At 42.8% G+C, this 21300-nt stretch overlaps 1 protein-coding gene and 1 pseudogene across 1 annotated transcript in view; one reads left to right on the top strand and one right to left on the bottom strand.

Moving 5' to 3' along the window:
* The window catches only part of LOC145787273 (phosphatidylinositol 4-phosphate 3-kinase C2 domain-containing subunit beta-like), a 49410-nt gene extending 33865 nt beyond the window's left edge, over positions 1 to 15545 (top strand). The window contains exons 14-35 of the mRNA XM_082598984.1: positions 1792 to 1898; positions 2191 to 2336; positions 2826 to 2951; positions 3338 to 3478; positions 4080 to 4280; positions 4476 to 4654; positions 5277 to 5415; positions 5726 to 5914; positions 6245 to 6382; positions 6452 to 6599; positions 6766 to 6858; positions 6927 to 7056; positions 7473 to 7609; positions 7788 to 7957; positions 8135 to 8291; positions 8387 to 8496; positions 8586 to 8799; positions 8867 to 8994; positions 9283 to 9400; positions 10932 to 11093; positions 13402 to 13527; positions 13764 to 15545. Of these exons, the coding sequence (XP_082455110.1) occupies positions 1792 to 1898; positions 2191 to 2336; positions 2826 to 2951; positions 3338 to 3478; positions 4080 to 4280; positions 4476 to 4654; positions 5277 to 5415; positions 5726 to 5914; positions 6245 to 6382; positions 6452 to 6599; positions 6766 to 6858; positions 6927 to 7056; positions 7473 to 7609; positions 7788 to 7957; positions 8135 to 8291; positions 8387 to 8496; positions 8586 to 8799; positions 8867 to 8994; positions 9283 to 9400; positions 10932 to 11093; positions 13402 to 13527; positions 13764 to 13940 (3236 nt within the window). The 3' untranslated portion in view covers positions 13941 to 15545. The remainder of the gene's footprint in view (positions 1 to 1791; positions 1899 to 2190; positions 2337 to 2825; positions 2952 to 3337; positions 3479 to 4079; positions 4281 to 4475; positions 4655 to 5276; positions 5416 to 5725; positions 5915 to 6244; positions 6383 to 6451; positions 6600 to 6765; positions 6859 to 6926; positions 7057 to 7472; positions 7610 to 7787; positions 7958 to 8134; positions 8292 to 8386; positions 8497 to 8585; positions 8800 to 8866; positions 8995 to 9282; positions 9401 to 10931; positions 11094 to 13401; positions 13528 to 13763) is intronic.
* Positions 15546 to 19984: 4439 nt separating this feature from the next.
* LOC145788024 (U6 spliceosomal RNA) lies at positions 19985 to 20082 on the bottom strand (annotated as a pseudogene).
* Between the last annotated feature and the right edge of the window lie 1218 nt (positions 20083 to 21300).

The raw sequence follows: 21300 nt of genomic DNA, 5'->3' as shown, positions 1-21300 counted from the left end.
TACAGTTTCATGTAGTGTTGGACGTAAAAATGACTTTAGTAAGGAAAATGAGCGCTCCACAGACGCTGACGTGGGTTGACACTTCTGCAGTTTTGCATAAAGCGCTGGTGAAATGTCTTGTCTTTGTAGCTCCATAATTTGTTTCACATCGTTTTTGTCCAATCGCTTCTTAGTGCAATTTTTGAGCTCAAGCAGATCTTTTCCGAAATCAAGGGCATTTAGATCAGCATGGGCCTCTTTGATGGTGTACGTACAACTTTCCATTTTGAGTATTAAGTTGACCTCAATGTGTGACCTCATAAAATATAGGTCTGTGACTGTAAGTGTTATGTAGGCTAATCCTACAGTTTGCCTTCGTTCAATCAGAAATTGCCTTACTTTCTTAGTGCTTAATTGCTTCACCGCTTAAATTGGTATTTTTTATTTAAAGTATACAACGGTATGACTTTATAACTCAAAAATATGACTATATAACTTAAAAAGCTGATATATGACCTAACCAGGAAAATATGACTTTATATGACTTCATAACTTTCTTAATATACCTCATAGGGATGCGGTTTTTGCGTTAAAATTGATTTCACGACTTACTGATGCATAGAAAAAAATATGACTTTAATGACTTTAAATGGCCCTAGTAATTAGCCTCCTAAATTGTATTTCACATCATATATACAGACTACAGTAGAGTAGTACTTTCACCAGTTTAACTATAAGACCTTCTTGCATGAATGAGTTTTAATGTCCGCCCCGATAGCTCAATTGGTTAGCGCATCACTTCTGGAACGAAGAAGCTTCAAGATCAAGCGGCGCTGGTTCGACTCTCGGGGTGTGCGCTTAAGCAACGCACGTTAGGGACTGCTCTCCATTCAGCGACATCTAGTGGATGGAATAGTTCCCCGGCAACAAGACTTCACCAGTCAGAAACTTCACTCTGTCAATCTCGGTGACCGGGCCTGCGTCAGTGATTCAAAGCCTCTACAAGTATGCAAAACTGCCAGGATTAAGCTCTGCATTGAAGCTTTCCCAGTCCGAGGATAAAAATTCAATCAATCAATCAATGTAGTATACATACACAAAGTGGCATTACTTGATTTTTGTGTACTGTACAATATCCAGTGCGTTTTCAGTTTATTCTTGGAAATTTACTTCATAATCACATCCTTAAGTCCTAATTTAAAGTTTGTTTTAAGTGCCTTGTAGTGTTTTTGTTCATTTTTTTAAATTTTTTAATAAAAACTGGACAAATATGATGCTCTGGGTTTTTTTATGGGTTTTTTGGGTTTTTTTAAGTGGGTTTTTTCAAAAAAACCCACCCGGGTTTTTTTGGGTCGGGTAAAATACCGACAACCCTGCCTGGTGGTAACATTCTCAGAGAGGTTCACTGCCAGTGACCACCATAACCATGCACGGGGGGATGTCAGCACAAACAAGCATCACTTTACAATCATTGTTCATGGCAATTGATATCATGATTTTTCTTTCTTGTCTCTCACTCACATTGTCAACCCTGCCAATGAAGTCAAATGTACCGTTTCCACTACGCCCCACTTCAGTGCGGCACCGTTTTCACACCTTGTTCAATTCCACACTATGTAAATGTTTTGCTAGCGGTGGCTGCAATGGTTGTTGCATAATTATTTCATTATATTTATAGAAGTGCGGCTGAGATGTGTAAACGTAACACGGCTATTGGTGACGTCGGATTAGTTAGTTTGGTTTTTATGAATCTGCTCCGATAAGTTATAAAATCGAGTCAGACAATTAAGTCATGATTTTTGCTCCCATTAGTCGTGGAGATGCCGGAAGATGTTCCTTCTTCCAAGTTCGTTCTCGTCCGGGAGGCGCTCGAAGATCTCACTTCTTCCATGCTGGACTTCGTTGAACTTTACTGCAAGGTAAGTTGCCGTCCTACGACGACGTTCTGGCGCTGTTGTGTGGCCACATTTTGTTATACTGCTTGATTTTACATTGAGCTGTTTTGGTCACAATGCCACTGGCGTTTTATTTTCAGTGCTACTTTGTTATCCCGTCAATAAGCTGTACGTCATCTTCAGCTGTTCAGCGTCGTTGTGACGCAATAATGTAGCTGGTTGGTGTAACTTTTTAGTTGAAATTTGAAAATAACAAATCGTATTTTCACTATTAAACGTTTTCGTCACTTATGCCGCATTATACCATACTTCGCAGGCTTATGAAGTGGACGCTTATTTTCACACGACTTCAAACCCACCCCTAAGTATGAGCGTGCCTCGTATCGCATCAGCCTGTGTGAGGGAGTTGTATTCTGTAAACGTGATATCCGTGCAGAGGATGCCCAAACAATGGGAGACGAGGTGCGGATTATGTTTAATGTAAAGTTGCTGTTTAAAGTGTTCTCTTAACCGCTCCACCAATGCGCGATCGACCGCATTTAAACACTTGAGCGCACCACCAGTTGGGACTGGACAGCACTCAAACTTATTAATATAAAGCCTACTAGACTTAATATAAAGTTTAAATTAAAATAATAACAATCTGTGCTTTGTATGCATCCATCGCAAATGTGCGTTGCCCTGAACACTTTCACAAGACACAAAGCCGCAGTGTGGACGTACAGCGTGGCGGCCGATTGCATCACAACGATGACGTACAGCGTGGCGGCCGATTGCATCACAACGATAACGTACTCAGCTACGTGGACAGTTGTTGGTGTTGCATCATATCAGTTTGTTCGGTAACAAAGCAAGGATGTTGATAGACGAGCCAACTTGAGCTCACTTGTAGCCGGGTGACGTCATTGCAGAGTCTAATCGTAAATTATAAAACTGTGTTTTTACATAAAGCTACGATGATTTTTACGTCACTTGTTCGTTGTGGCATGGTGAGAAGCAAGTGAACCACAGCATCACGGCAACCCGAACAGCGAAGCCGATCAGGGGATTCCATACCATGGTGCTCTGGAATAAGTGGTCAGTGGAAATATTTATCCTCTTTAATTTATTTTGCATCAAAGGTGTTTTCTTACGTTTGTATTCTCACCTCATTACTTTCTTTTGAAACTTAGCTATATTTGCTGTTGTCCATTATCAGGTAATTTTCACCTAAGCAGAACAATGTTGAATTGTTGCTCAAATGTTTGAAGCTCTTTCCTGATGTCAAGCTGAATTTATTTGAAAGGCTGCACTTCTGTAAACGTCTTGCCCCCCAAGTCGATACGTAAACACAGCAGGGTCAATATCGCTGCCCGCGTCGTCCGAGGCCAATTTCTTGTCAGTTTTGTTTTTCCTCACTGCCTCAATGTGATCATCGATTGAGGTTCCAACAAGTGAGGTCGTGGTGTTCTCGCCTCTTTCAGGTTGGAATTTGACGTTTCTGTTTGCGAACTTCCCCTAGAAGTGTCACTAAGGCTTGTGCTGCATGGAACGACATCTAACGACGAAAAAGTGACCACTAAGAGACTGGCGTGGCTCAATGTTCCCCTCTTTGACCATCACAAGTAAGTTTATTTTAAGTTGATGAGAAAGAGCGATCTTCCTGGCGTCAGCAGTACCTGACTACTCACTATAGAACAGCGAGCATTGTGTTCCGCTAGCCATACCGATGTAGCCTCCAGACTAGCCATATAGACTTTTCCCAAAAATATGTGTTTCTCGACTGCCGATAAGCACATTTATTTTAAGTTGTTGGTCCGAACTAATACAGCGATGGAAAGACGATACCACCACCTTCATCATGGGGTGGTTGGCCACCGTTGGTTGGACCGTGCATAATCCACTTCGACGAGTGCGACGGTGACACGCGCAAACTAACGGCCGCATCGATCTCCTTGTGGGATTACCAATCACTCCATTGCTTGGCTCGAATCATGGAAAGACCTTTTGATTAATGCGACCAAGTTGCACGTCCATGCTGCTGGTATCCATGTGTCATTGTGCATGTGTCACGTCAACTTCTTGATGTCACACGTCCATTCAAGTGGCGATCAATTGTTTTGTACGTTACAGATCTGTGTAATAAAAATAAACGGTTGAAATGAAGCGACTGTCTGTGTTTGATGACGTTTTTTCGATGCAATAAATAAGAATTGTAACGTTCAGCATCATGAAGCATCGTAGTGGAATGTACGGGATGTGGGAGATCTCGAAATCCTCCAAGTCTGATGATATGAAATCCTCCTTCAATTATTCACATTGTATCATCAACAAGGACAGTGTAGTGGTCCAGATCGGCTTCTCGGAGGACAAGGAGCCGACCATTGTGGTGGAGCACGCTCCTTCTGCTCCCGACCCTGACCGCAGGTGGATGGTAATATTCTAACGTGTTCGTTGATTGTAATGCCATAAAGTGGTTGAATGGTCGGCTGCACTGGTTTGAAGGATATCTCTCGATTGATTTCAACCATTCCAAGCGAATGACACCACAAACAATGTTGCCATAATTGTTGCTGTTTTATTGATGTGTGGCGTGTCTCCATCAACCTCATTTGCCTGAAGGTCGACCCGTGTCGATTCCTGGTCGGGACTTGATGAGACTACCACGAAGAAGTTGAAATTAGCTATCACCCGGGGGAGACTGACGGCTGGCCCCTTGTTTAACCTCACAGAGAGAGAGAGGGAGTTGCTCTGGGAGCACCGACAAATTGTGGCCTCTCCGGACGACGAAGGCAGCCCAGGTAAAGTTTATAAGATTCCAACGTGCCTCTGTGGTTTAATTGGAACAGAACAACATCGTGAATTGTGAGAGGATAATCTAAATTCTTGCATTAGTTTTTAACTATACAATTTGGGTAGAGAGGTAACTCTTTTAAACCATAAACAGACATAACTCAGCAACAACACTACATTTAACATTATAAAAACATAAAAACAAACGCTTTTTGTTTTTTGAAAACGTTCGCTTTTTGTTTTTTGAAAACGTTCGCTTTTTGTTTTTTGTTTTTTTGTTTTTATAATAAAGCTTTGGTAGAGAGTTTGCTTTGTTGAACCATAGAGAAATAAAACATAGTAACTTTAGCGGGTTTAGCATACTTTATTTCACACAAAATATAACATAATTAAAATAAAATAAACTCAAACGTTTTCGACACGTACGTGTGTCCTCATCAGGAATTAAATCTGCATTACATAAAATGAAAAATCGCAAGATAAATTTGACTATGCACTGTAACTGTATATATGTTTTTATAATGTTAAATGTAGTGTCGTTGCTGAGTTATGTCTGTTCATAGTTTTTAACTGTACTTCGAAATGATCAATTTTTGCAGTCAGCTCAATATGTTACTTGGTGTTTTGCAGCTTTAGGTCTTCCTGTGTTGCTTCAGTGCGTCCCCCAGTGGTCCCCATCCCTCCCTCATCTTGGAGCGGCCCATGAGCTGATTGCATCGTGGCCCAAGCAACTTGAACCGGTCGAGTCGTTGGCCCTCCTAACCTCCGCGTGAGTGATTGTGGCTTCATCATTGCTTCGGCCTTCTTCCAATCAAGTTCTGTTTCTGCCATACCGGCACGTTGCAAACTAAAACGTCCTCGGAATTGCAATTGTGTTTGCTCTGCGTCGTTTATGGGATTGGTGCCTGAGCTCTCTGTGCAGAAAGACTTCCTACTTGTTTGCTGTATGATGTGAACCATTTGGTTGTATTTACCGAGGCGCCATGATAGCAGATCAGCTTTGTATTGGCGGGCAGCATGACTCGCTGAGGCAACAAATATCAACTTTTCCATAATTTCAAATTGAAATATTTTTCCAGATTTCCCGACAGCGAGGTGCGCCATTCTGCCATCAAGTGGTTGGAAATGGCTGGGGACATGGAGATATCGTCATGGTTGCCTCAACTTGTCCAAGCAGTGCGGTATGGGCGACGTCACGACAATCCACTGACGAGGCTGCTGTTGAGACGAGCACTGGGAAGCGTCAGAATTTGTCATCAGTTGTACTGGTAAGTTCGTGTTGTTTACAAACCTCCCCACTGATGGACTTCATGTCTGTGCTGGTTTTACTTCAACAAACGTAAGAGATGAGGTCGACGTACCACAAGCGTCCATCGAACTGCAGGTGTTTGCGCTTGTTTGATCGTGAATTGACTTGAAGTTGACCAAGCACCAATCTCTTTTGTTTACTTCCATTAGTTGTTGCACCTCGTATAAGTTTTTGCATTGTTGGAAACTGTCGCAAGTTTTGGCTCCTGTATGGCCGTTTGCTCTTCCTATGTTTGGAGAATAATGCGAGAAGGTGCCAGCAGTTACTCCAACCACAATGTGATTCCTAGGTTGCTGAACGAGAACATGTGGGACAGCACACATGGCGCAAGGTACACGGTCATGCATGCCGCCCTTCTCACGGTGTGTGGGGGCACCATGAGGAAAGAGTTTGAAAGAGAGAGCTACATGTTGAAGATGGTCAACAGGTAACTTGATAACAATGTGCAGTCCTGACATCATGGTTGGCCATGTCATGAATGATATCACTATCGCAGGGCTGCCGAAACTGTGAAGGAGGCGAAGGATTCCCTAAAATCGTCCCTGCTCAACGATGACCTCACAAAGATAGCGTCGCGCATCGGTGGTCGAAGGTTCCGCATCCCCACCAACCCCGCCCTTGTGGCTAACGGAATCAATGTTAAGGTGTGTCCCGCACATCAACCAACCTTGCCATCGTAGGAACCGATTTCATTGGTTTCGCCTTTTGTCTGATTCTCTGGACCGATGTTCGGATCTGTGATGGTTATGATCCCACTTCCGGTCTGGAGGTTTTTCTATTCCTAACTTTAAAATAATTATTTTCTCTCAGAACTCATCGTACTTCACTTCAAACGCTGTCCCGTTGAAGTTGGCCTTCACCAATCCTTGCCTCCCGGGCACCGACACATACGTCATGTACAAGGTGGGCATCGGCTGAGCTGTGTGTGGAGGTGTGTCAGCTGCACTGATGACGTATCTATCTTGATGCAGGTTGGCGATGACCTCCGCCAGGACGCCTTGACCATGCAGCTGATACGAGTGATGGACAGGATGTGGTTGTGCGAGGGATTGGACTTGCGTATCGTCACCTTCGACTGCTTGCCTACGGGATCGAACCAAGGTAAGTGGATCAAGTGATCGGATACCAGTAAAAGATCCTCACCGGAGCCGTAGTTCCTGGTTTCTTTGGAAGATTTACGTTAGATAGAAGAACTTAAGGAGGCCATATGAAACAATTCAAAAACGTTAGTGTTGCAATTTTGCGAAAGTTGTCTAAACGTTTTGCAATCTTGTTCTTTCAAATGGTACGAGCTGATTCAGCGTCCAGGTTACTGTGTAATATGAACTCTGATAGTACAATCGCCCCGTCTCAGACGCTGTCGCACCTTCTTCTGTTGTCGTTTCCTTTGCAACGTTGCTCGAATGCTATGGGAGTCTCCTTGTTATTCCACCGCCAGGTCGATGTAAGGATCGAGGGTCGATGGTTCGAATCCAGCCGGAACCACATGTCGTTGATTGTGTTTTTTTGTCGCTCAGGGATGGTAGAGATCGTGTCGGACTCTAAAACATTTCGAGAAATCCAGTCCAGTTACGGATTGACGGGAGCGTTCAAGGACCGGCCCATAGCCGAGTGGCTGCAAAAGTACAACCCAACTGGAGCCTCCTATGAACGGGTGAGTTCATTATGACGTAGACAACGCGTTGTATGGACGTGACAACGTAATTCGAGACTTGCTGTGGTAAGGTATCTACATTTTCAAAAAGATCACAATCATTGAAATGAATTGTTTTAATACAGTTGTTATTTGAGCGCGCCGCGTTTAGTTCTTTCAACTAATGCTTGTCATACAGGCGGTGGATAACTTCACTCTCTCTTGCGCTGGTTACTGTGTGGCTACGTATGTGCTGGGTATATGCGACCGGCACAACGACAATATCATGCTGAGGAACAGCGGCCACCTCTTTCACATCGACTTCGCCAGGTTCCTCGGCCATGCCCAGATGTTCGGCAATATTAAAAGGTGATTTTGTGACCGATGTGTGTGACCGAGTCTACCAGTCAACTCATCCTGCCGGCAAGATAAACTGAGTCACTTTAGGTTTAGAAACACGACTCTTTCTTGACGCTTGTTTTACGTCGATCACCGTCCATTGTTGCTTGTTTGTGACATCAATAACTGTGGTGACATCTTATTTAGGGACCGCGCTCCATTCGTGCTCACGTCAGACATGGCATACGTAATAAACGGTGGCGACCGACCCAGCTCTAAGTTCCAACATTTCGTTGACGTATGCTGCCTCGCCTTCAACATCCTGCGGAAGCAATCCCACGTCATCGTCAGCCTCCTGTCGTTGGTCAGTATGTGGACTGAAGCGCCATCTTGCGTGCAATGAAATATTTGCAGCGTCCACTCGATGGGGCAATATTGTGAAGTGCCATGTTGTTGCAGATGCTGAACTGCGGCATACCGGAGTTGAGCAGCAAGTCGGACCTGAAGTTCGTCTATGACACTCTCAAACCGAATGCATCCGACACTGAAGCGACCACCATGTTCACTAGGTACGTCACAATCGCATTGTCAGAGGGTGTTAGGCGCCATCTGCATAGAACCTATTGCGATGACATCACGTCGTGCTTTGTGCTTGCAGGTTAATTGATGTCAGTCTATCGTCTTCCTTCACGCGCATCAACTTCTTCATTCACAATTTAGCCCAAATGCGTTTCCTTGGCAACGAATCGGAAGAGGACAGGAGTGTCCTCTCGTTCTCCCCGCATATTCATCCGCACAAAGATGAGGATGGAACCATCTCCATGGCAAAGGTAGTTGGCTACCAGAAGAGATACAACCCCGACAAACATTACGTGAGTGCAAGGCTCTCCACCGCATGCCCCCCTAACCTCATTGTGTCTCAACATGTGCAACTTACAGATATACTGCGTCAAGGTGAGAAGAGACAAGATGACATCCTCCATAGAGTCGTACGTGTTTCGGACGTTCGACGAATTCGAAGAACTGGACAGGAAGCTCTCGTACAATCCCAACCTGCTGCTCCCCAGGTGCCGAATACGTCGTTATTGCGTCATTGTTGCATCTCCCTAGTGCGAGGTGCTGTGTTCAAGGGAGTGGACGACCACGTGCGTTCTGCTGGTTCATCTATGTTGCTTTGCTTGACGTGGTGGATTCCACACTGAGCCTCCCACCCAATCAGTGAATTGCTGTTTATTTTTGTAGTTGAAGTGTTCGGTGAATGTGCGCAAGACAAAGCAACAAGGTTTAATGACAAAGTGTTTTGCCCGGGTTTGAACCAAGGTCCACCGCCACCACTAACACAATCCCTATTGCAGCTTCCCGAACAGCGTTGTGATGGGCCGGTCTCAGATTAAACAAGTGGCCGAGAGGAGGAAAGCGAAACTCAATTCCTACCTGATCCAGCTGCTCAAGTCGCCACGTAACGTCGCCATGGTAGGTTCCGCTTCAAAGGGCAACTGTCATGTCACAATGGTCAAGTAGTGCAGATGCCAAGTTACTGTTTGATGTATAGAGATCAATACGCATATTACCTTGCCAACGCGCGAACCTGCAATAAGGATTGGAGGCCAATACAATCTTAATTCTGAGCTATAGCTTGAAAGGACTATCCCGTTGAAATGATAGTTTTCAGAAATCAAATAACTGAAGTGTGATCGCTGAATCTCAATTCACTACAAAACTCGTAGTTCCACTTACTACGCATCTTTCACTGTTAGCAGTGATGCCAGATGCTCTTCGGATTTCCAACACGTCCCACGATCTAGTCCATTATAAGTATAATAAAAATTATAGCACAGCAGATCGACTTCCAGTCAAACATAAATCTCGCCCGTTGACGTGGTCTGTGGATACAGGTCGCCATGGTGTGATGCTGGAAAAGTGAGGATCCCGTCTGCTTGCTTTCATCGGAAATTATGGGGTAACGTGAAGTCTCGATCACAACGCTTTGTTGGGTCACAATGAGGAGGTTGTGAAGCCGCGGGCAAAAAATGCCACTTCAATAGTGTTGCCAGATGACTTTCAGATAATGGGTAGAAACTGCCATTTTTTTACCTGTCAACAAAACAAGAGTGCAAGAGTGCAAATGTCAAGCAGAACGAGTTTAACACATATAAGCTTAACAATTTATTTCACCCTTTACTAAAGTAAGGTTCCTATTTAAATGGAATATTGTATAATTTGTAGAACGAAATATATAAAATATATTGGTCTTGCTCAATTTTATTAAAAAAAACTATTCGAAGCATTTTGCTGCTGCATGTCTGCTGGATATTACGGTTTCTAAGGACAATTATTATTTTATTTGCAACAATGTAATTAAAATATATCGATGTAATCTAATTTGCACTCAGTCGCTTAGCTGTGATAACATGCTGTACAATATTGCTTTCACGCTGATGGAAAGTGAAGTTCTGCTTACACAAGTGCACGGCTGTTGGGAGGTTTAGACCCAGCACCAATAACATCCCCAGCCCGAATGCCATACACCGCTAAAACCTTTAAGAAATGTCCAAAGAGAAATAATACTTGTTGAAGTTATCGAGAAAACAGTTGGTTTTTTCCAAAGAGCTGGAGTGATCTTCAAAAATAAATTGACTTGATGCAAATGCACTCAATCAAGAAAATTTCCTTGTTTTCTTCAACTTTTCTGGAAAGGCTCTAACTCCCTCAACTCATTCCGAGATCGTATCCAAAAGCAATCTTGTACGTTGTTAATGTTACTAGCTTGTGGATGGAGATTTTATTGCTTGTGGTAATAGTTAAGTGCTCACATATTTACTCATGTTTGCTTTCTAAACTAGTGTTTAATATTTTTACATTCATGAGATCATGAGCAACACCTTCTGAGATGTTGGGTGTCACGCGGTCACGGTTGCAATAATTGAAATGAAAATTTGTCTCCTGAAATTCCAACATCGTTGGAAGTTGATGGGGACTCCTTCTAACCACAGCGTTTGTTCAGCACGATTTGGTCTACACATTCTTCCATCCTATCCTCCGTGATGAGGAGCAGGGTATAAGGAACACCAAGAGTCCGGATGTGGCCGTGGGTGGGGAAATAAAAGTCACCATCCATTACAAGAACAGTGCTCTCTACGTCATGGTGCATCACTGCAGGAACCTGGTAGGCGATGATGTCATTGTGTATGACGTATCTTCGAATAGTAACGATGGAAAGTAATTTAGGTTTTTCTTAGTTGAATTTCTTGGGCCAAGGGTTTATTTTTTATCACACCAGGTTTTGTGATGTTTCCGGATTGCTCTGGAAGGCTGCTGGAAAGCAGCCAGTCTTTGGTTTCATCATCCAAGACGCGCAGACCTTCCGCTTCGTTTAATGGGTTGGTTGGGTGGCTTGAAGATGGCACAATGGTTAGTAAGATGCATCACCCCCCCCCCGGTAGTATATTAAAGTCGTATTACCTCCTAGAAAAAATTAATTGTGTAAAATATCACAAAATTTGGATGAACTCTACCGGGTCAATATTGAGCTTGACAAAAAACAGGGTCATTCCACATGAAAACAGCCAATATAAAGATATGTCGAATATGATACATCTCAGATTTTGCTGAAAAGTTGTCATTCAATGCCTTAGGCTACCAAGCAAAGGAATCCAAAGTTTTAGATCAATATCTCAAAGGGTTTGTCCATGGCGACCAATGGAGATATTTTGACATCTAAAACATGATTATTTGTAATACTGTACTTGGAATCTTTGCTTCTGTCCAATCAAGTTTGAGAGTTGTGGTACCATTAACAGAAATTAGCACAAATGGGGGATGGCTCCATTTGCGAGTGTGGCAAGGAGGAACAAACCGTAGACCCACCATTTGTAATTGCGCCATCTACCATGCGCCAAATGGTGTGCGTGGTCTGCGTGAACTGGATGACAAATCAATTGAATGGCTGCTCGACACCTGCCCAAACATGTAGACCGCGTCGCCGCCACTGCCCAAGGGTGGTAAAAAGCAGAGCCCCTCGACCCTTGGAGTGGCGAAGAAGGTTCAAACGAAGAAGAAGAAGATCAGAAATCTTATGAGGGTCTGAAAACCCCATCAGGCAGAAATGGCCATTTTACCTTGCTATGTTTAGTAAGGTGTTTCGTTTTTTCACCATTTTTGAAATTCAAAATGCCTGGGGTCCCATCTGGTGGTATTTGGGGTAAAAAGTTTACACCCAATTTTTTTCAATTATGACGTCATATTGAGGTGGTCCAGGAGGTTGGAAATTTTTGAACCTCAAAATCTCGAAATTTGGTCGTATCTCCGGAACCACTTATCATAGATCGACAAAATTAATATCAAAATGCGCAGAAGGGTCGGTTTCCTATATATGTTGTAGAAAATATTAAGGTCTATTTGCTGTATTTTGATCAGTGTTATGATCGCTTTTTCTGCACTTTTAGGCCTGATAATGATTTTCTAGTCAAGACGCACATCTTGCATTTAATAAAAGACCAATATCATAAATTAAAACTAGATTAGAAAACTAGAGCTTAGATTTCTTTAGAAGTTTGAGAGACAAGTTTTGATTTAAAATAGAAATTACTTTTTCAAATATATTTTCTTTAACGACTATATTAAGGATTTCAATGATTTATTTGAAGGTTTGTATAATATTGTGTGAGCTTAAAGTAAAATTTGGAAATCCATCTGAGGTGCCACACCTTTCGTATGCTAACTCATATAGCTTATACAAGACACGTTTCACTTCATTCCTGGGATAGGTCAATTTAATTGTTAGATGGTTGGTGTGAAAGGTGTTTACTTTGAAATATTTCATTAGTATCATTGTGTTTGAGGGTCCTTCAACACTACACCGGCACTGTTCTTTAAATTCACTGCTCAAACCATGCGCTCCCAATGCCACCCGTTAGGTTTATGATACGGGATTGAGCGAGTAAGAAAATTATGCAAAAAATGTGATTTCCTTTTTTTGATATTGAGGAAGATACGAGACTAAGCCCCCTTTCCTTGGATACGCTACTACTTTGATATATTTACAACACGTTGTAGGTAAAATTCTTTTGTGCGTATTTTGTGCATGGCTGCATTTGCTTTCACTGTAATCAATTTATTCTATGACTAAGAACATAACCATTACTGTTTTTTCTTCTGTAACTGAACTGAGTGCAAAATGACCTTAATAACTGCAAGCAGATGTGTTCATAAGGAAAATTGTCCTATACCTTTCTTAACCGGTGCGCCGCAATAGTGGCAGCTAGTTCGTTTGGAAAACTGTCTTACATTAAAGTGTCCACCACCTGCTGCTGCTTTGAGGGCTGCTCGTTGGTCCAATCGGAAGCCAATCCACCGCAGTGTCAGAGCAGGTTATTCTGGTCGCTTGCTTGTGGTACCAAGACGGGTGCCAGCGGCCGGGGTTCTTGTGAACAAGATAGAATGTTAACAATGATGTTAACAACGATGCTTTGCAGTCTCCGGTGAATGGAACTGACCCCGACCCCTACGTCAAAACATACTTACTTCCTGATCCCTCCCACGCCTCCAAGCGGAAGACTAAAGTTGCCAGGAAGACCTTACATCCGACCTACAACGAAATGGTGAGTACTTGAGCAAGTGTCTGGTTCGACTTCTGTCGGGCATCATAGTGACGTAATGAGCGATCGTGTGGTTGAAGAAACGCGGCCAGCCGACAGAGGACGCCCTTACCGCGATCGCTTCTGTGTGCTGAGCCTTTATTTTTCAATGAGTATGATTTTTACGTTTGAGCGGGTTGTGTGCTTCATCATGGGAGGTCAAAACTACAACAAACCATATCAACAAAACATTCATGCAGCTCATGTACAAACTGCCCCTGCAAGAGATCAGATCAAAGAACCTTTGCATCGGAGTTTGGAATTATGAAAACTTGCAGGAGAACGACTTCATGGGCAACGTGCTCATCGACCTGTCCCAACATGACGTCACCACTGAGACCAGCCAATGGTACTTGCTTCAATCGGCATCGCTCTAGTACAACCACCATATGCGCTTATTGGACAAACGCTGCAAGTTTTGCCTTCAGTGTACTCAATATTCCTTTGTCCGCCACACTGCTCGATTTTTGATTTTCGGTGCCAGATTTATTTTTCTAATAAACAATGGAATTTATCAGCAAAGTGTTTGAAAGGTTCGTCCATACTGAACTCCACGATGGTCAAAGCTAAAAGTATGATAAACTTTTTGACCACGACAACTTTTCTAAGGAGCTGTGTGGCTATCTTCCACCTGCAGGAGCCAAACAACGTTTCGTGTCTTCGGCAGTGGTGATAGGATTGCCATATATTTCCAATGGCTTTCCGTAACTATGACGCAGCGTGACGTGACAATAATGTTTCTTGCCAGTTGCACTATGTTTTATCATCTTTGTTGTAGACCTACGTCATTGATTACTTGCAAGTTCGAGGGCGCTTTGCACGGAAACACTGGCTTTGTTCTGTCAGGCCAACCTGGTCGGCGAGGTTAATCCTGGAAGCTGGTTGGCTTTCATGGGCACCTGGTTGGACAGGAGTCGTGGCAGTTCACTCCGTAGCGGGTCAGTGCACGGCGCCCTCCCTCCTCGTTTGTACTCAGCCAGAACGTTGTTGTTGATCAAAGACTGTATGACGTAATTATGAGCACGCTCGTTGTCGTCATTGCACCGATCACTGTGCCAACTGTCCCCCCTCGTAGTACAGGTTCCCCGTCGTTTCAAGCCGTCCCTGCTTGTGTCAATTTTTTGTTTTATTATTATAGATTTAGTTTTGAACAAGGCCTTTTTCTGTTTCTCTTTGTTGATGTCACGACGTGACGTGATCACATAAACGATTCCGTCATACTGACTGGTACTTATGTCTCCTCACCCGAGACGGCACGCGATCGGCATGTGTTCTTGTACCATTGCGTAATAGTAACATGTTTCTTCGTTATCTAACATTACGCTCTACTGTGGGAGTGACGTAACAACCTTCCAAGTGAAGCAAATCTCCCAGAGCTTCTTGTGTTTCCACCGGCGGCCATAAGTTGGAGTAGCCCGATGTTACCTAGCAACCCCAGAACAATGGTCTTGGTTGATTCACGTGACCCACGATGACAAGTGCGATTGGTTCTTCGTTCTGGTTGGCATCGTCATCTTGACGGTCACACTTTTGTTGTTTTCACGTTTAATGCAACAAATCTTGTAACAAGTTGCGATGCGCAACCAACCCATGCTGCAAGACTTGTTCATGTAGGAGGGAACTCGTTTGTTGCATCTTGTGCAACTCCCATTTCAAGTTGGTTGACGACGCAGCATCTTCCGAGTGAGCGTCCTACTGGTTTTGTGGCCGGGCTAGCAATTTGTATTCTCGTCAAGTTACCTTACTGTCTGCAGTCTTTCAATAGTACAAGTGAACCATGAAGTGTCCATCTCTTGAACCTTTTTGACCATTCGACGCCTTGCCCTGGTTTGTGGTCGACCTATATTCCAGGTGCTTTACATTGAACACCTTTTGATTTATCCATGCTTTGCAACTAATTAGTTTGTGCGCGACCCCGCACTTGATTGCGTTATTTGTTCACTTCCTTGATGACTTCCAATAAACTGTGCAATTGCAGCGTAGAGCCTCTCTAGTATGGGTCATTTAAATATCTCAGCTCGAACCACTCGAAGGTGCCACATGATATTCAAACAGTCCGTGACATCATCGCCCGCGCATTAATTGATTTCAGAAATCGACATGATACTTTGGTAACAAAGAAAGTTCTTGTGAAGTTTTGTGACTTAAAATGTTCGAACGAGGTTTAGTTGGTCAAGCACATAGTTTCAACGAGTTAGTTTCTGTTCGTCCTGACAACTTATATTACTCGGTTTAGCGCTCGACTTTGTGTGCAAAGAAACTTCAAGATCAAGTGGCGCTGGTTCGACTCTCGGGGTATGCGCTTGAGCAATAGGGTGGATCGAAAAATCCAAATTTTTTATTTTTCTAAGCTAGTATGTCAAAAAGGTGCGAAATACCCATAATAACATACATGCAAATTTTTTTTTGGTTTTGACAATTTTTTGATCGGCCCCCGCCAGGGGCGGCGCCAGCCAAAAATGAGTGGGGTGGACAAAAATATTTCGAGGTAATATACTACCGTAAAGTATGGTCACTAAGATTACCGATTGCGATGTGGTGACTCACTGCAGCTCGGTTGTGAAATTTATTGAAAAATAAACAAAAGGAAAATGAAAAGGGGCAAAAGCTCGTTTTACATTGAGCGCACTCTAAATTATGAATAAAATGATAGAATGGGGCCAAACGCTCCCATACATTTCCTCTGCAGTCCGCAGAATTGCCGACTACGATCTTGATGTTAGCAAGCATGTCGTTATTTTATGTCATGGAGCTGCAATGATAGGCGGCCTCATAAAATTTATTGGGTGGCCCTTTAAACAGAATTAAAAAAAACCTGGCTATTGGTACCCAATAATACCCATAGCCATAGATTAAGTATCACTGTCACAAAAGTTTTATTTTGCGCTCGCAGGTCAGTTTAAAAGCTTTCATCATATTTTTGAGGACCAGTGTTATCGGCAATGTCTCGCTCACTGCTGATCTGCACCAGATGTTCAAGTCTTTGTGATGACATGGCAGGTTGCAGATAATAATAATTTATTGTCTTAACTTTGCTGTGGATACGTTCACAAGATGCCACAGTCATGGGCAAAGTAGCAACAGTAGCAATAATTTGAAAAAATTCGCTGTACAAATGGTTTAAGATCGTTTTGTCCACACAATTTCAAAAGTGAAGGCAAACACAACCACGCGGTCTTGGTCTATCTACTATGGTGCTTTTTAAATTCTAGTTTCCACTTGTGACAATTAGCTGACCTCAAGAAAAGAAGATCCTATTGCTGCCCAACCTGATTTTCATCGAAATTATAGAATTTGACTAAATATTCAACTTTAGGCAAATTTGATGGAGACATGTGCGTGAAATAAAATGCAGTTGCATTTGACATTAATTCACATGCTTGACCCGAGTAACGCTTTTTAAGTTCATTTAGCGTTCTGTCAAAGGATAAAGAAAAATCTCTTCTTAACTTTTCTGTAATGGATTCAGATTCACTCCACGGAAGACTGTTGCAACCTATCAATCATATCTGACCATCTCGGAAATGGCTTGGTGGGTAGCGACATCACTTAGCCGGTGTGGTGGTTTCACTAGTAATTAGATTTCTATCCGCAAACAGCGATGAGTTAAAAACCAATTTGTTAAAATCTTCCTCTGAACGCAGTGAGTCAAATGCTCTTTTCAAGTCGTTGATAGCAGTAACCCCAGTGGTGAGATCCATTTCTTCACTTTTTAAATAATCTGAAGCCTGTTTACTTAGCGAAAAGCATTTATGAGGAATAAGACTAGCAGTAGCAAATTCAGTTTGCTTGATGCGGAACAACAAACCAGTAGCTACACCATTACCTTCGTTTGACATTTGTTGGAACATTGACAGCAGTGCTGGATATAGCCTACATTAATAACCCATCCACATCATCTGAACGTGCAGACCATCTAGTAGCCTATCAGATAACGAGTGCAATGCAATTTTTCTAGACGTGATTCCCTCCTTTTTCAAATGCTCTTTAAAGAAAAAAATGTCTCTTGGGAGAACAGTCCATAAAGTGGTAGATGTTAGCCTACCAATTGTTTCAAAAATTGTTTTGACTGTCGCTACGTTTTCAACACTGTGCCCAAGCACAAGATTTAATCGGCGTGCAAAACAATGAAAATATACCGACAGTTTGGCACCCGCTGCAACTAGGTGTTGCTGTACACCTTCATCCTTTCCTGACATGTTGGTGGCCCCATCAAAACCTTTGCCTATTAGATCTTACAAAGCTTATGTCTCAGCTGTGATAAAAGCCATCACCTCAAAATGATAAAATTAGACTAGCCTACAATCAATCAATGCAACAGAGCGATAACAATGAAGATTCTTCATTTCTTCGTATGTCAGTGCTGCAAAAGTAATTCATACGTAAGAAGTTGAAATTAATTTATGACGCAGTCACTAGGCACCCCTAACCCCCTGCATACACCCCCAAGTTTTCTCATCGGATCTCGACGAATTACAAAATTGACCCTAAATAGGAGTGGGGTGGACATGTCCACCCCAGTCCACCCCGTGGCGCCGCTACTGGCCCCCGCAAGGTTTTATTTTCCTAATATCGGGTTGGAGAAAGTCTCCCACAAAATTGGTCAAAAGCATAAATACTGTGTGACTCACTTATGCTCTTTATGATGTCATAATAAGCGACTTGTGTTTAAACAGATAGGCTATAATTGACCGTTTTATCACCATTGCTAAAATACTTGGTTGGGTATCTCAACAATTAGCTGATGTAGCATTTGATTCTTCAAAAGAATTCTAGATATAAAAGAAGCTTTATAGTACAATTATTGGAATTTGCTTGCACTGCAGGTTCCACAAAGTTTAATAAAAGTTATATGCGCTTCTTACAGATTAAAAGGCAGTTCACTTAGACTAGTACGGGTAACCCTTCTGGGCGATGGCCTAGTTTTATTATTACTTGGTACTCCCTTCATCAATCTTCACCATTCAGCGTATACCAGTTTGACTGCACTGGTGAATGTAGCATTGATCTGGCGATGCGAAACCCAGGATGCTTGAGTCACTCAGACACTCACGATGGCTGACTACAGCTAATTAATAGAACCCTTAGATTATATGTCAGCGATAACAATCCGTATGAGAAACTGGAAGCATTGGTTATGTTCACTATCCGTGTTTATGCTCCAATGTGGTTCACAATAAAATCACACTCATCTTGCAAAGATGGAGCTAGACACATTCACCAAATGATAACCACATCACGATATCTTAGTCAGAAGCACAAGAAAATTATCGACCCAGTTATGCAGTGCACCGCAACTCATACTTTGCTCATCCGGAAAATATAATTTTGGCTATGATAACTTACCATCGACCACATACTCGAGAACTAGGCCTGCGTGGAGTGATGAAAGCTAGAGCTGCAAAACCCAGCGGAAAAATACAAAAATTTAAAGTTCCCTCAAAGCTTAATTTTGATGCAGTGAAATGCTTCAAATTGATTAACTGGACAAGTCAAGTCAAGTCAATTTATTTTGTTTTAACAGCGCCATATATTAACAAACAATCAGAGTAAAATGTAGTTGTCAAAACAATGCATTGTACAACTGTTGGTTAGATTATGGCGCAATCAGGATGGTAGCGAAAGACCATAAGCAGTCATCTAGTCAGCCACCACCCCATCACAGTAAATCTAACTACACATTCATACACAATAGTGTGCAGAGGCAGGCACACTACTTCATTGAATAAAAAGGTTCGCCACTGAGATTGAAAAACAACTGCTGTTGGTTTGAATCTGCATCCTCAAACTGAGTAAGCCGAGGATGAAGATTCAAACCAGCGACCAAGAATTAACCAACGACCAATAAGTGATTGTGTGCTATAATAGGCTACAGCAGGGGTCACCAACTGGCGGCCCGCGGGCCGCATGCGGCCCGCCACGCTGTATCGCTGCGGCCCGCGGAAGGTATCAGCGTACAAGTATAACCAAACATACTTTTCTTGAGGAGTTAAAAAGCACGAAGGCAAAAAATACTTTCCGGGAAGCATATTTTCGCTTTGCATGCGATTCCACAGACCGACCAATCAGATTGTAGTTCTAGGTGGGGGTTGCTTAAAGTTATTCCAATGTGATTTCCAGCCACACTGTCCCAGTGGTTGATTAAAACGTCTGTTTTCGAATTTCGAAAATGTCTGTGAGCATAGGGTTGCTTATTTTAAGTTTGCAAATGTCAAGTAAACACTAGTGTGCGTTTCACCGTTGTTGTGATTCACGAGCAGTGCTCTCTTTATGCAAGTTTTTGTTGGCAAAATAGGTAGGTGTGCCAACTCAATTTATAATAAATTAGCAAAATATTATATATACATTTAAAGACTTTTTTTGATTGTATTATGAAAATATCTAGCTTAGTAGCCTACTGCAAAATGCTTTTTTTTTTTAAAGAAATATGGAACGATTTTACGTGTCATCCTTGCGCAGAGACCATGCTAATCTTCTCTGTATCGTTCCAATTTTAGTATATGTACTGCCGAAGGGGTGGGATGGCGCAACGGATAAGGCGTTGCCTTTCCAATCATGCAATCCTGGTTCGACACCCTGCTGATGCTAGTTATTGACAAACACCGCTCACCTCTACCCAGGGTGTAATAAATTGGGTGGGCGTAGTTGCTGAAGTAAAGGCGGCCGAGAGAAAGGAACTGGCCACCCTACTCTCCTTAGTGCCGAAGGCTTAGTCTAATGAGAACCTTATCTTCTCATACCCGACACTTGAATCAAGTATGGGACCACCTTTACCTTACTGCCGAAGCAAGTACTGCAAAATGTTGTTAATCAACAAATTCTTGCCACGCTGATGAGCACCGCAAGTGACAGCTGTCTATAATAAAAGAAAGACGGTTTTATAGACTCTCACAAAAAGGATGAACAACCAACTCATTGCTTTTTTAGAAGGAAGACTGTTCATGAATTACGATTTTTCGGTGATTTCCACAAGCGTTTGTTTCATGGTGCCTGGTTTCTTTTTCCCTGTTATTGGAGCCTATTTTTCGCTGATATATTAGCAGGTCACCTATTGTTGCCTGTATTGCGATGTGTCAAGCATTTTCTTGTTTACTGAAACTGTTAATTGCAAGATATCTTTAGTGAAGCGAAGTGACAACACCACTCTTGCTGGGCGATGAATATTCTGATGAAACCGCTGGCCTCGCTATAAATGCGCAAAACAAGTGGCCTCGTTTATCAGGCTTTGTTAAAAAAGTCAAAAGTGTTGTAAAAGAAGCTTGGCCTGGCAGTATAGTAAAGGTAAAGGTGAGTCCCATACTTGATTCAAGCCTCGGGGAACGAGAAGATAAGGTTCTCATTAGACTAAGCCTTCGGCATTAACGAGAGTAGGGTGGCCAGTTCCTTTCTCTCAGCCGCCTTTCCTTCAGCAACTACGCCCACCCAATTTGTTACACCCTGGGTAGATGTGAGCGGTGTTTTTCAACAACCAGCTTAAGCCGGGAGTCGAACCAGGATTGCATGATTGGAAAGCGAGCTCCTTATCCGCTGCGCCATCCCACCGCTTGGTAAAGGGGGTCCCATACTTGATTCAAGTGTCGGGTATGAGAAGATAAGGTTCTCATTGTACTAAGCCTTCGGCACTAAGGAGAGTAGGGTGGCCAGTTCCTTTCTCTTGGCCGCCTTTACTTCAGCAACTACGCCCACCCAATTTATTACACCCTGGGTAGAGGTGAGCGGTGTTTTTCAACAACCAGC

The sequence above is a fragment of the Aplidium turbinatum genome, chromosome 18 (assembly GCF_918807975.1).
Source record: "Aplidium turbinatum chromosome 18, kaAplTurb1.1, whole genome shotgun sequence".
NCBI lineage: Eukaryota > Metazoa > Chordata > Ascidiacea > Aplousobranchia > Polyclinidae > Aplidium > Aplidium turbinatum.
Note: the sequence above shows the minus strand (reverse complement) of the source record. Positions and strands in the feature narration are given on the sequence as shown.